Raw genomic sequence first — 16,073 nt, forward strand, 5'->3', positions numbered from 1 at the left:
TGCATGATTAAGTCGTTTTTTTGAAGAAAAAGCTGCAATTTTACCATATGAAAACATTAAGAATTGTAGCAGCATTAATAACGTTTGTAAGAGAGCCTACCATATGCACATCCGTCAAGATTTTAGCAAGATAAAAGTATTTACGATCAGCAAATCTCTCACCTTCCCCCTGGTTCCACAGACTCTGTCAGAGAGCTGCCCGGGTCAAGATGGCCACCGGTGAATCCGCCGTAAGGCATCTAGCGTTTCTATATATCTATGGTCGCGCACCTGTACTGAGGGGCTTGTGGACAGCTGGTCAAAAATAAATAAATACTTAATAATTCTCATGTTGGACTTGTATTTTATTTTGAACGAAGCTTTTCTTTTGACAGACATGCTGTAAAATGCATGTTGCACAGGAAAATATATAGATTTATGTTTTTAAAAAGATTATACATGTGTTTTCAACAGCTAGTTTTGAAAAGTTAAATGTGGTTGGTTGAATTCTAAAAATAAAAGTTGCGATTTATTGCCGGTAGCAAAATGTGGGTCCCAGGGTGACACCAGTTGAGAACCCCTGTTTGATTTTGATATTGCAGTTTCAGAAACGATGGTGACCCCTGCTGTAGAACATCAGAGCAGCAAAAAAAATAAAGGACCTTTTGATGGACAATTAACATTAGTTCATAAGTTTTGTCCTTTTTTTCTAAACCATGTGCTGTTTTTTAGAAATAGGATATGAGAAGAAATGAGATGTTTTGTTGTATAGTAATGCTATGACTTTCAGTTATCACAATTGGACAACAAAACACAAAATAACACACAAATAATGCACTTGGATATAGCTGCTTCTGTATGTTTATATTATGATATAGGTTTTGTCCTTAATCTCTGCCTCGTTTTTCTGTTAGTTCTTGAAGATCGTCATCAACCTCATCATCATTCCCTACCTCCCACTTTATGTGTCCTTGGTTGGCACACTTTACTTATATCATGCTTGATATCTCTTCTCAACAGTCTTGCTATATTCGTCAGCCCCGAACACAGATCCCACAGCAGGAATGGCTGATAAAAGAGAACCCAGCTTGAAGAAATCACCTTCACCAGTGCTTGTAAATCCAAAACTGACCCAAGAACAGAAGTCCAGGATGCTGCTTCATTCAGAGTTACCATTTGACCCAAGTACTCTCGAGGTAAGTTTAATAAGAGGTAAGGATTACAGGAAGCATTTGATTAAAAAATAAAAATAAAAAACAAGATTAAGTGTGGGACACAAATTAGGACTGATATTGTGTCTACTAAGTCTTTTGCTTTGCTCTTTAAACATTTTAACCAACATTTGTGTGTTGTTATACAAAAATAAAGCACTGGGTGATTCCTAGTTGACATTTAAAAAAAAATGTTTTTAATAGTTGTTATAGCACTGAGGCTAATTATACAGCATGTCAGCATCAGTGGGGAATAGAGTCAATCTAAGCTCCAGTAAAGAAATGGGACACTGAAATATTGGCTGTCTGTCAGTCAGTCAGTGACCTCCTTCAGGACCAACAACCTTTTTTTTTTTTTTTACCACAGTAAGAAGGTCTCTTTTTTATTTTATTTTATTTTATTTTATTTTATTTTATTTTATTTTATTTTTATTTCGTTTCTTGTCAATGGGTTACTCTAATAAGATAAGACTTTAGATATTTATTTTACAATGACAATTCATGAATGTAACGTCAGTTCTTTGATGAGTAAAATAATAAAACATTCTATGACTAAAATACTGGAATCAAATCCTAAAAAAGGATAAATATAAAAAAAGTTTTATTATTATTAATATTATTATTATTACTGTCATAGTATAATGTATTATTATTTTTTAACTATTTTGACAATAATGTGGATCAACTATTCTGTAAGACAGGGCATGCTTAAGATTGCATGTCTGTATGCTATACTTTAAACATGTTGGGGTATTTTTAATACTGAGCACAAGTAGGCTATTGTGAAGTTTACATCAAAGCCTGGTTCTGCTACAGCTTCACTGTCTTCATGAACTTTCCTGCATTGCCTGAGCTGCATGTTTGGTGTTGTTGTTTCTTGGTTATTGGCATGTTACATGTTTCATGGAGCGAGGCTGCTCTTTTTATCCTAACAAGTTATATGGGACAAGTTCACCCTTATGTGCTCCTCATGTTCTGTTCACAGCCCCAGGTCCTCTGGTTCAAAAGAACCCACCTTCACTTGACTCAAATTCAAATTAACCAGTTTAATTGAATTCAACAGCAAATTTGTCTCTGCAGAAACATGTAATTCATCTTAAATTGTATGTGAATACCTGCATTTCCCTCTTTACATGGGAGAAAGAGAGTATTTACTCAGATGACGCTATTCGTGACCTTATCAAATGAAATGTTCTAAATTACTAAAGTTAAATTACAACTAATCACAATTACTAAGCCTGAAATAAATAACCTAACAAAAATTAACCTTTCTCTTGTGTTGGTTTTCTGTTAGCATCTCTTATGATAACTGGTCTTAAATCAGCTGAAAAATACACTAAAAACGAATATATATCATCTAATTTATTTCCTATCTATTGGTTACCTTGTTAAATTTCCTAATCAACTAAAATATTTTTAGTGTGGAAATCTGAGCCTTTTTTATGACAGTAAAATGTTGCAAAGCTTGATAAGGAACTGTAACATGGAGCCCCAGTTTAGCGTTAAATTATAATTTACATTTTTTATAGAATTTTCATGGCAATTACAATTACAAAGTCAACTATCTGAACTCAGTTACAATTTAATTACGATTACGACAGCAAAAGATTTTTTAAATCACAAACAATTATGCCATAATTGTAATTAATTATCATTTATGTGATTACAATTATTATTGACCTCAACCCTGGTACAATCACTCATTCAATTACAGAAGCACATGTAGTACAGTATATGCAATTCCACAAACTGTGCAACTCTTCAGTTTTACTTTCATTTATCTATTTGTTTTTGCACCACCACCCTATACGCTACCCTCTGGGTTACATCTGACAATATGACCGCAGTATAAATATATCTATGTCTAAGCGGACCACAGGAACTAAATTGCTCTTTGTGGATAAATAAAACTATCTAAATCTGATTATTATTATTTTATTTTATATTTTACACCTGCAGTGCACAATACAGTCCTTTGGTAGGTAGAACTGACACCTCTGCCTCTTACTTTCTATGGATGGTGATGCAGGGTGTCCGGGTTTTAAAAAAACACTTTTCCGCTACCATGCACTGTTTGAAAGGGCTCTATGAATAAATTGCTTTCTTCTAATTGGAAATTGCACGTTTTTGTTCTTGCAAGGGCTCAAAATGTGTGGAAGCTCATTTTGAGTGTCTCTAATGGAATAAAAGGAATGCATTTAAATGAGTGTGGCATGGCTCGTTGAAGACAAATTACATTAAAAGTTAAAGCTAAATTGCTAAGATGACCAAAACACCAAGAATATGTGACTACACTGGGTAAAAGGCTACTTACCTTACTTTTCCTCTAGATCCAGAGCTGCTTGTCAACACATGTACGTGATAGGAAAACTCAAATGAGCGGACCCAGATAGCACGCATAAGTCTCGCCGATGTCGGCCTCAGATTGTTACTTAGAATTAAAGAATGTATTATTTATTTTGGGTCATTTGTGTCCATACAGCTTCATATTAGTGCTGTAATAATACAATAATCCACTGTTGATCAACTGCTATAAAACAACCATAAATGATGTGCATATAAAGCACAAAACAGCTGCTCCAAAATTAAAACAGTAATTTTTCAGCCTTTGCACAGTAATGTAAAGTAAGCTGTGCATATTCCAGGTGCACATTCTGCTGTTGAAAATGCTTATGAAAATAAATGTGGAAAAACTAATTCACTGCATTTTTCTCAGCTACACAATGCTAAACATATCAGGCTAATGAGCTGCTGTTAGCAGTGACTCAGCAGTAGCGACAGGCTACTTATTTATAACAACATACCGTGCAATAGTTTGGCTGACCTGTCCCTGGATAACCCTCACAGTCCGTTAAAATCCAGTCGCAGCGTTAGCTTAGCTTCACTGATGCATCTTTTGGAGACCAAAAAAATGATTCGCCATGATTGGCGAACGTGATGCAAACAGAAACACGCTGACAATGCTTCTTCTTCTCCTGTTTTACCATGTTTGGCACAGCATCCCGCAAAAATATGTAGCGCCACTGTAAACAGGAAGTACACTGCAGCTAGCAAAGTAACGGACAAACACACCGTATTGTAATGGTAACGGCGTTATTTCTTTAGAAATATATTGCGTTACAGTACTAGTTACTGTCAAAAGTGAGGTTGGGGCGGTAACGATTTAAGTAAATACTCTACTATGGATATGGAGATATTTATACTAATTGAATGATTCGAGCTAAATAAAGGTTAATATAAGCTGTAGAGAGGCCGCGCTGAGCATCTTTAATCCATCGTCCAAACATTGGCCAAACGCAGGGCAAACGCTCTCCATAATACGTCTCGCCGATGCAACTTCATTCATCGAGATGTATGTGTGCTATCTGGGGATGCACTGATTATGTAACAAAAAGGCAGTGGATACGTGAATGAAAAGGTTTGCAGGTATGAGCAGAATGTAAAGCATGTATGTCTTCCTTAAGCTAATATTAATTGTCTGCAGTCCTTCAACCCACTTATTGTGGCACATAGTTGTGGGCTCTGCTGCTGCCCAAACCAGCTCACATTGGCATTGCATTTACGGTACTTACTCAGTCATTTCTTGAGGCAATTTAATGACTTAATTCAACCATATTTGAATGGTTTACGTTTTGGTGCGTTTTTTTTTTTGAGGAAGTCCGAGTATCTTACTACACATGAACATGCAATCTTCTCACTGAAAGGTCAGAGGTCTACCCTGAAGTCGAGCCTTCCTATTCTGTGAGATAGTAGTAGATAACCAGTGTCACTTCTTTTTTTTCCAAAATGGACCCACCAGTTGTTAGTGATTTATGTTTATAAGATTATTTAGGGGTGTGATGCAAGTGAGATTATTTTAGATTGGCATGAATTGGGTTCACCCACTGTATGCTCAGAATTAGTCAAATAATAGCATGGTTATTTTTCAAATTGATTTTTTTCCTTTCGAGAAGTATCATCCCGTAACATTATCGTGAACCCAGTATCGCATATCGTCTCGTCTCGTGAACTTTGGATATCGTGAAACTCGTACTGGGCAATATAGACCAAAATTCATATCTCAATATTTTGTTCTCAAAATGACAATACACTATATAAATCTCGATAATTTTATGTCAAATGAAGTTTGACCAGAAAGACAATTCTGGGTTAAATTTGATGATCCAAATGCCACACAAGCACATTTATTAACAAACAGCTGCACAATATGTGCCACTTTAGTCTTTTTCTCCGATAGGGGACAGCACGTGTGAGTGAGTTCTGGAGTGTGGCTTGTTTAGGAAAAGGCAGGGATCAAACACACTTGGGAATTCATCAAATTGTGCTTTTTCATGCTGTTCAGAAGTAGTGAAAGCAGCGACTCCTAAAACAAGTATTTTAAAACAAAATAAGTTGTAAAAATATACATATTGATATAGGCGATATTGAAATTTTTGATATTCTCAAAATAGAAAACTCGATATATATTGAATATCGATATATCACTCATGATTTTTGTTTTTACCATGAGTAACATGTACAAGCAGAGGTGACAAGTAACAAAGTGCAAATACTTCCAGTTTTTTTCCTGATATCTGCACTTTACTTGAGTATTTATTTTTTTGCCGACTTTTTCGTTTACTCCTTAGTTTTTAAAACAAATATCTGTACTTTCTACTCCTTACATTTTAAAAATCAGATTATTACTTTTAAGATCTTTGAAGATGTTTTTTCTTAAAATATTTTATTAACACATTCTATCTATAATGAGTGCTAAATTATCCAGGTGTTCATAAAAAGGAACAGATTTAATTTATTTCCATGTACCAGTTTTCTACAAATTATTTAAATGTTAAGTCAAAGCTGCTTTGGGTTTAATTGAGCATTTGCACTTTATTTTTCTTTACATTTTATTTATCATGAGTGCTAAATTCTCCAGGTGTTCAAAGTTAAATGTTTCCATGTACCAGTATTCTACAAGTTCTTATATACATATATATATATATATATATATGGAATTTGCTGGTTTAAAAACCCTGTCTTATTATTGAAGGGACATTTGTTTTACTTTTTACTTTTTTTACTCAAGTAAGGGAGAAGCTTCAATACTTTTACTTTTACCAGAGTCATTTTTTATTGAAGTATCTGTACTTTTTCTTGAGTATTGAATATTAGTACTTTTGCCACCTCTTTGTACAAATGACTCATAAAATAATAACATTTTAAAACAGACCCTAAACACAAACTTATCATCTTGTCATTTACATCAAAACATAACATTTCCCTATAGGAACTCAAACCATAGCTTGAGTTTTTGTTTCTATATATGGAGCGTGGCTGTTTTACGTGGAGTTTTACGTCCTTTACGTCATGACGCACATTTCTCAGAGTTTCACACGCGGCCCCTCCTTTCAGAGCAGACCCAGTCCTCGTCCTGTCGTTTCTGCGGTCACACCTCAGCCCTCACAGCCATGGTAGGTTTTTGGCGTTTTCTCCTCATATTAACAATCTTAACTGCAGCTAAATACTCGCGGTTAAGTTTAAAATAAAGACATTTCGCTTGTGCGGCGGTGTTAACAAAGAAAACTTGAAGCTTGTGGATTCTCGCTGTGTAGGCGGAAGTGGAACTTTTGAGAAGCTAACGTTAGCGACAAAACATGGGCTCGGTAATCGTAGTAATTAGTTCATTAAAGCAAACCGGTGTGTTTAATTTGTCACCGGGAATGTAAAAGAGTGGATATAGATGTCCTCTGAGGAGGAAAAAAAGCACATTTGAACACATAGAAAGCTGCAGTGACTCTGACCGAAGTTTAAACATGTCTCAGTTGAACGAACCATGTTCATGAATGGCTGGTTTGTTTTTCTAACAGTCTGACTTCACGGACGATCAAGTCATCGGTGAGTGTTGCCGTGTACTTTTGACTTTTTTTCCACGGTGTTGCATTGCTTTTGCTTGCCTATTTCCTCCTGCCTGTCATTATGACACTTTGCCCTGTTTCTCCACTGTCGCCCTGTTGTGCATTCACCTCTCACTATAGGGACTTTCTGTTACCTTTTCTTTACGGTTTCCTGCTTTTTTTTCCTCCCTCCAACCTGGAACTGCCTGCCTTTTCCAGATTGAATTTAACCTGGATCAAATTTATGGTAAGTCTGGAAAGGGGCACTCCTTGCACAAAAACGATAGTTATCTCTGCCTGTTTAGGGTGTGATCTGCATGTCTGGAGAACAAACCAGTTGTTAGCGTGAATGGTTGCTTGCCATTGTTCTTTAGGACATTAAACCAATTGAAGCATTACCCATTGACTTGTGACACTCTTTGTTTGTGTTAATCTGTTACCTTTCCGTATTATGGAAGTGTCTTTATCTGTTCAGCTGAACATTAGCCATCAGTTGTTTGTTTACTTCTCATGTTACTTGTTGACTACCCCATGTGCCCATTTTAGGAGCGTGGTTAAGCAGTGAATGGTTTTTGTCTGGGGATTGTTTTTGTATGACCATCATTGACATAATAGGCTATAGCTGCTCTCACTCTCCTCCTCCATTTCCTCCACTTCTCTCATACCAAATAAGGTGCTGGGAAAAGTACTCACAAGCCAGAAGGGATGAGGCACATTCCTTAGAACAGGGGGGGAAAAAACTAAGCACAACAAAGCCAGAGCTTTTTTTTTTTTGGGTGTGAAATTTGTTAGAACATCAATAAGCGTGTTGGTTGGACATAATTCAATCCTGCAAGTCCCTCCTTGTCAGTAGGTAATAGTTGATGAGGGTTTCTCTTGTTAATGTTGATGAAACAGTAGTTCTGAATGCGAGGACATCAAAAAGCTTAGGTAATCTTAGGCTGATTGGCTTTTCATCAGAAGTGTTAAATATTGATGTGCAGAGTTGGCAGCTGGCAGTGGTGTCAGATAACACTCTTCAAAGCATTCAGAAGCAAATACTGTACAGCAAAACCCTCCAGCCAGGTACGAGTCATTGAAAGCACCATCCAATTCTGATGCTTGATTCTTTTTTTAGTCCTCATCAGCTTTTAAATTAAAACTTCAGGACACCGATTATTTCAATTAATTCATTGTGTTTTTTTTTTTGTGTTTTTGTTTTTTCTCATAGTGGACCAAGATAGAAGCAGCTCTATTAAGAATAAAGTTTTCACCTTTTATTTTAAACCTGTAGAATGAAATAGGTCTGTTTTGTTGATTTCACCAATTCCAAGTGTTGAGTACAAAAAGTCTAAACAATTTAAATCAACATCTCGTTTATTTCATAATTTTGGGACAACAAATGGGAAGCAAATGGAAAGAAGCCATGACATTTAGGGAAACGCCAAAATAAATTATTATGCAAACTACCATTGCATTTATGGCTTGGAAGTAGGGCCGCACGATTTTGACAAAAAAATCCTAATTGCGATTTTTCTGACAGTTTTTACGATTCGATTTACGATTTATGAAATTATAAATTTAAATGCATATGCCTTTTATTTTTCCCAAATTCCGTGTTTTCCACATTAATTTTTTTAATTCCGTTTGTTTAGAAATATTAATAAATTTTCCTCATGTGAGGAAACAAAACAAAAACTAATAAATAAAAACACCCATAATTAAACAAAAATGTATGTCAAAAATAGAAATGTAATGAGTGAGATACAATTAAAAGGTATGTATAAGTTGTACTGACATAATGTTGTTCTGCACCTTTTTAATTATTCATGTATGAAAGTAGCATTAATGTCCCCCAATTCCCCCTCAGCGATCAGTGGTTTACTTAATCTGAGCAATTGTAAGCAATTTATCAAACTGGTTTCAATTACAATTGACATCAAACAAAAAGGCTGACAAATTATTTCAGTCACACACAGTCTTTTTACTTTGTTTAACTAAAGTGGTGTAGCGTTAGCAACACTTCCTACATAACAAGGCAGCAGATCAGTCTTGTAATTTCCATTTGTTATTGAGGTAGTACATTCATGTTAATAAAATCATACTTTAAACAGTGTTTTGAATGTCTCATTTCACACAGTTTGCACAATCATATCCTTTACAAGATAAAACATTACTGCTTTGGTTACAGTAGGCCTGGGTGCTATGGACCAATATTCATATTGCTATATTTTTCCTCAAAATGGCTATAGGCGATATAAACTCCATTTATTACTAAGAAAAACAATGGGTCAAAGTCAGTGGATAAAAATGCCACAAAGACCCTTATTAATCACTTGCAGCACAATATCAATATTTTGTCACTTTTGATTTCATTAAGGCTGAAATGTGTGATTACATTCTGTAGTGTTGCTTTTTTGAGGGAAGCTCTGAGTTGCCGAAAGTAGTTTTTAAAGTAAATCACATTCAGGACACTGTCCCTTTAAGAATGTGTAAACAGCCCCGTGAACTGCAACAGCAGAGCTTTATCGCTCTGCTATTCCGGAGCGACAGAGGATTAGTTACAGAAGAGAAATACATGCAGTGTTTTCTCAAACGTCTCTCAGTGCTTCAACACTCAGAACTGATGGAGTTTAACAGGACAGACAGACATCTGCACTGAGCCTCTGACAGACAGCCGCCAACACAGTGGAAGCAGCACAGCTAACTCGCTTAATAATTCTTCGGTGTCTGTAATGCTGACGTGCTGACTAGCGCATGTGTGATTTGGCAGAGAAAAAAAAAATTGTATTTGCTGTGTATGGACCACAGACATATGACGCAGACACGGCACCGCTGGGGTTCAAATGTGCACTACAGACACTTCTATGATCTTTCTCTGTTAATGTTGATTGAGGGGAAACTGAGACAAGCTTGTATGCAGTGCATACAACAAGCTTGTTAAATTTCCATCCGCCATGGACACTCCCACCCTCTATAAGAGGGAGGGCGGATGTACAGTTCCTCATTCAAACACCCCTTCTGTCTCTCATGTACATCTCGCATTCTTAACTGCTAAACTGTCCACAGGCGGGTTCATTCAGGGTTTCTAGGTGCTGGTAAGTATAACCGCATTGCGAGGACCACAACAGGCTTGGTAAGTGCTGCTCCTTCACAGGTAAGTGAAATTCAGAGCTCCGGCTGTCGGCTCTCCTCCAACGTTGTCGCTTCGGCTCATGGCGTCTGTTAGCCGCTCCAAGGTCTGCACCGACAGGCCCAGACCTCCTGGACATCACCACTTGAAGCCTCTGGGCTTGTGTGTGCTGTCCTTCACTGCCACAAAGCGTGAAAACCCCAAGCCTCAGCTGCGGCTGACTGCTCCTTCCAACATTGGCCTGCAGCGGCCTCTCACTCCGGTACGACCCCGGTGACAGCCTCGCTGCTAGCTCTGTGCCACAGTGCCGAAGCTCACGGACCCCAGCATATCTGCTGCTGTCCCAGACCACGGCTCTCAATGCCCTCTGGGCTCCTGTACGCGTAGTTCTCTCTCCCGAGCCTTCACCACCATGTAAGGCCCGATTCCAGTCCCGTACCACGGTACCCGAGCTCCCGAAATCCAGCGATTCAGCTGCTGTTCAAAAAGAGTCAACGCTGTCCTCGACGTCTTGGACATCCGGTTCACGTTGTCTTGCATCCCTGCTAGCACCTGGGTTAGTCGCCACGTGGTAGCATAAAAGCTAATCCACCTGGTTTTCCTGCCTGCGTCAAGCAGCGATGGAAACCGAGGCTCCTCTCCTCCTCCCCCTCCTCTTTCAGTGGAAAGATGTGAGGAGATGTAGAGCCTCGGACTGCTCAGAATGCCGACGGTGGAGCCGTTCACCAGCTCCACCTGTTACACTTTCACACGCGCATCCATGGGCTCCTGACGGCCCATCCTCAGACAATCAGAAGAGGACATTTTTCTCAGGAAGTTCAGCTCACGCCCCCCTCTTCATATCCACAAGCACGCATCCACACACATTCAAATAGAGATGGTGTACTTTGCTCAAGCACCCCGACCAAAGACCAGGGGCGCAGCATGTGGAAACAAAATTCTCTATTATGAGCAGCGTGGTAACAGTGCCTGCAGTCTCCAATTGGCGGAAGGCCTCTACCTTCTCCGGGTTGAATGCTGCGGAGCTCCCGTTTCCACGCTGTCCCCGGAAACGAGTGGTATTGCACGCTCGTTCCTGGGGGTATGGCTTTGCTCCACTGGCAGAGGGCGCCGCCATGACGGGGTTTGCTCCTCTGCTGTTGCTGCCGACAGAGGGCTCCACTGCCTTCCGGTTGGGCCTTCTGGCAGTGTGCTGTCACCTCAAGAGGGCACTGTTACACCACAAATGGTTTCTCTGGCCACTGGCAGCTTGTCTCCGGGAGAGGGCGCTACCGTATCACGGCCAGTGCCTCCCAGCTTGAATAAGCCGGAGCGCTTATCCACCCTCTCCGTTAGGAGAGAGAAATGGGCAGCAATCGCAGCCCCACCATGGGTGCTGCGGATGATAGTGAAGGGTTACAGGCTGCAGTTTACGGCTGTCCCTCCCCGTTTTGCCGGTGTAAATATATACCCAGGCCCAGGGAGACCCGGCCCGTGTATTAGAGGAGAAGATTGGCTCTCTGCTGAGCAGAGGAGCAATCTCTATCATTCCACTCACACTGTCCCAGAGCAGTTTTTACTCAGGTATTTTCATATTACTCATTGAACCAGGGTTATTTACATAAACTAAAGATTTTAATATTTTTGGTGTGGATGTCTGGGCCTTTTTTGAGTCAGTATACCCCTTTTTTTTTAAATGATAAATTGTGGGAAAGTTTGATATGAAGCATATTTTAATGTTCACTTACATATGTGTAGAACTGTAACATGGTTCCCCAGTTTTACGTTAAATTATAATTGACAATTTTTATAGAATTCTCATGACAATTACAAAGTCAATTATCCGCACTCAATTACAAATTAATGATAATTCAAGCAGCAGCAGATTTTTAAAAATATAATTACGCCATAATTGCAATTATCAATTGTGCAATTAGTTAATTTTAATTGATCCCAACCCTGCTCTAATGCACTCCTGCTTTTCCAATTTCTTCTCTTGAGCGTGACTCCTGTTTTCTTTCTTTTCTTCAAATTCTGACATTGTATCACTAATGTATACATGTCTGCTTGTTTTAAGTGATATATCCTTTCTAACATCACACATTTTGAATGTCCCCTGCAGAGTATAAGGAGGCGTTCTTGCTGTTTGACAGAGCAGGCAATGGAACAATCACTTACAACTTGTGTGGGGAGGTCATGAGAGCCCTTGGTCAGAACCCCACTAATGGCGAGGTGCTCAAAGTCCTGGGCAATCCAAAGGCCGAGGGTATATCTCACTAACATGGCATCATATATTTCTCCAACCTAAACCTACAAACTGGATGTTCCTTTCTTCTTCCAGAGATGAACTTCAAAACACTAGATTTTGAGCAGTTCCTCCCAATGTTCCAGGCCATCACTAAGAATAAGGACCAGGGCTCCATGGAGGATTTTGTGGAAGGACTGCGTGTCTTTGATAAGGAGGGCAACGGCACAGTAATGGGGGCAGAGCTTCGTCACGTCCTCACCACTCTTGGCAAGTTCCTTTTTGTTATTCTTTAAGATTGTCCATGGTTGGGTTTGGTGTTCACACCATCTACATGTGACAGGAAGTAAAACCTTTGTTTAGTGGTTCATTGTGTATTTTGTATTTGATCACACAGGTGAGAAAATGTCAGAGGAGGAAGTGGAGACACTCTTGGCAGGTCATGAAGATGCAAACGGATTGATCAATTACGAAGGTGAGCTCAGAAAATAAAGATTGAACGCTAACTGTTGTGGTCATTGAACAAAAATGTTTTTGGTGTTGTTGTTTAAATGTGTGTTTTAAAAACATTTAGACTTCAAAAAGTAAAAATATTCACTTTCTTAAATCTGTATGTGAAATTTTGTCATTGCAAACACTAAAAAATCTGCATCTAGTATTACTGTGGTGTGATGAGATGAGTCTCATCTACCAAGCACCTAAAATATCACTGTCCAAATCTAACAACAATGAGCTTAATATTTTTCTTACAGTTGACAAATTACTGTATACAATAAAATTAACTAACTCATTAGCTATGTGTGATGCTCACGTCTCTTTAAGGTAGGATGCTAATAATATATTGGATGCTAATAATATATTGGTTATTCTGCAGCTCTGAGAATATTTACTGAGTTTTCTACTGAAAGGATCTGTGCATAAGCAGCTGTTTTCCTACTGGCTGAATAAAGCACTCTTGAAACTTTAAATTACTTTTCCTAATATTGGTTTTACATGATTCAATAAAAGATGCACCTTTTGTACAAGGCAACAATTTCCCTACATCTTTCTTTGTTTCTACAGCCTTTCTCTCTTTAGATCCAGAAAACTCATCAATTCTGCACATTACATTGCAATACATTGGTCAGTTTTTTGCTCATGTGCAAATTTTCAGTAAAACAAGCCTTGGGTTCAACTGTTTTGCTTCAATAATTACTGCTGTGTTCTGTTGTCTTTCTGTCACCAAAGTCATAGAAAACATGAAAACCTATCTACATATTCATGTCTATTCTGGATCTAAATAGAGAACTGCTTATTTGTGGCTAAAGGCCTTCATGGATTCACTGACTTTTTCTACTGACCCATTATAAATGCACTGTGCTGACGGTGTATTCACTGTTTTTCCTCCACAGTCTTTGTTCGCCACGTCATGCAATCCTGAGGGGCCGGTACGGGTTGTGTATTCTGTTAGGTGGCACTACCAGGTCTTTTCTGCTCATCAGTTATCAGATATTCCAGATTGAGTGGCCATCCCAACACTAGTAGTTGTAGTTCCTTGGTTTATACGAGCAGGCACGTCCTCCACGGTGTGGACCTGTTCATGTGTACAGGAAAGCCTGGTGGTGTCCATCACGCGTAGTTTAAGACATGAATCCAGTGGTTGCGTCCTGCTGCTCTGCCTCTTTCTGCCTTGGCCGCTGGCTGTAGCATGCCCCTCTGCATGTGTCAGTGACTGCCCTCAGTTTATGTGACAGTACGCTGGACACACAGGCAGGAGACTGGTCTATTTCAGAACAAGCCTGGTGGCTATTGTGAATGTGTTAACCTGATGAGGTGGATGGTAAATGCTTTTATCACCGGAGATATGTAAAGGTTTGTTTTGTTTTTAAACCTGCTGTGGTTTTTCAGCATTATTTTAAAGGCACCGACTTGGTTCCGATGTGCCTCCATCAGGGTTGGGGTCAATTACAGTATTTGGTTACAATTACGTATTAATTTATCCATGTTCAATTACAATTCAGTTATGATTAGAGTGACCAGCATTTTTTCAATTACAATGAAATTACAATTATTTTTTTTATCCTCAGACAATTATGTTAATTAATAAAATTCAATTACAATTCATCACAATTACTTAACCTGAAATAATAAGTTATTCTTCCTCTTGTGTTAGCTTTCTGTTAGCATCGCTTATGAAAACGGGTTCTAAATCAGTTGTAAAATACGCTAAAACCAAATATCTGTCATCTAATTTATTTCATATTTTTTGGTCACCTTGTTAGGCTTCCTAATCAATGAAAATATAGTTTCAAAAATATGAGGCACTCAGAGAGACTGTAGTTAAAAAGCCTTTCTTCAATTAGGGCTTTTTAATCAACATGTTTCAGCCCAACAGGCGTTCATCAGGGCAGAAACTCTAAGTTGGATCCCAGAACTGAAGAGCACCAGGGAGACTTTCTAACACAAGACACTCCATGCAACAGTTTTTTGACTGAATGAAAATATAGGTTTTGATTTTTTGGTAGGATTTTTTGTCAGTAAACCCCTCTATTTAAAAAATAATAAATGGTAAAATATGGCAAAGCTTGATATGAAACATATTTGAATAATTAACTACATATGTGTAGAACCGTACATAGAACTGTAACATTGTTCTCCAGTTTTGCGGTAAATTATAATAGACAATGTTAATAGCATTTTCATGACAATTACAAAGTCAATTATGTGAACTCAATTACAATTACGACAGCAACACATTTTAAAAATCACAATTATAATTATGTCATAATTGTAATTAATGATCCATTATGTGATTATAATTGACCCCAACCCTAGCCTCTTGGTTACATGTATGCATCGTATAGCCACCAACTTTGAGAGTGGACCAGTTTTCTTTTCTACTAACCAGAGTATTGCAATAAGTTGCTTTTTATGTTTTGTTTTTTTAGCTGACTGCCCACTGACTGGACTGTAGTTCCCCTATCTCCCATTAATGCTGCTTCTCAGCTAGAGGAAAGATACAGCAAGGATGGCTTCTTTAACCAGTTCTGGGATAGTACAGGGCCAATTGCTTTGGCTGAAAAAAAGTTCCTAATCCTCCATTAACTCTACTTTGCTCTGTGCATTTAGCACAGAGTCAGCAATCTGCTTCCAAATGCAGCATGAGATAAGAAGGAGGCTTGTTTCTTTGTGCTACAGATGGAGTAGGTCTCAGCTGAGATTAACACCTAAATCTCACCACTTTTCTTTTTCTTTTTTTGCAGAACTGGTCAGAATGGTTATGAACGGGTGAAGACCAGAACGACCCCACCCACTCTATTCAAATGTACCTGTTTTTGCATTTATCTTCTACATTCCCCCAACATCGAAATATTTCCCACATTTAATTTAAGAAGTGCCTTTTACATTCCCCCTAATTAGAGACCATAGCCAGCCCTGGTTGTGGTGCTCGGCTGTATTCATGCATTTGACCAAGTCTTAAAGCATTTAGGACCATGAATCCTTATGGACATGCTGTAACTGCTTAAGTGTGCTGTCATTATTCCGTCATATGGTAAGACTATGTATTACACAAGAAGTGCTGTTAGCTATATCATCAGGATGAAACAAAAACATTTCACAATATTTCATAAGTTTTCTACTTCACCCCTATTTAGATAAAACACTTCAATAAAGATTTTTACTTTAAACTT

The 16,073-nt window shown here is 38.4% G+C and overlaps 1 protein-coding gene across 2 annotated transcripts; it reads left to right on the forward strand.

The window, feature by feature from the left end:
- Positions 1 to 6,549: 6,549 nt before the first annotated feature.
- On the forward strand, positions 6,550 to 16,073 carry LOC114466544 (myosin light polypeptide 6). Of its 2 annotated transcripts, XM_028452064.1 has the most exons (7): positions 6,550 to 6,643; positions 7,040 to 7,067; positions 12,280 to 12,423; positions 12,499 to 12,672; positions 12,800 to 12,877; positions 13,794 to 13,829; positions 15,645 to 16,073. In XM_028452064.1, the coding sequence occupies exons 1-6, from the start codon at positions 6,641 to 6,643 to the stop codon at positions 13,820 to 13,822; spliced, it is 456 nt and encodes a 151-aa protein (XP_028307865.1). In that variant the 5' UTR covers positions 6,550 to 6,640; the 3' UTR covers positions 13,823 to 13,829; positions 15,645 to 16,073. The 2 variants fall into 2 exon arrangements, with proteins under 2 accessions (XP_028307865.1, XP_028307864.1); XM_028452063.1 differs by lacking the exon at positions 13,794 to 13,829.

The sequence above is a fragment of the Gouania willdenowi genome, chromosome 7, assembly GCF_900634775.1.
Source record: "Gouania willdenowi chromosome 7, fGouWil2.1, whole genome shotgun sequence".
NCBI lineage: Eukaryota > Metazoa > Chordata > Actinopteri > Blenniiformes > Gobiesocidae > Gouania > Gouania willdenowi.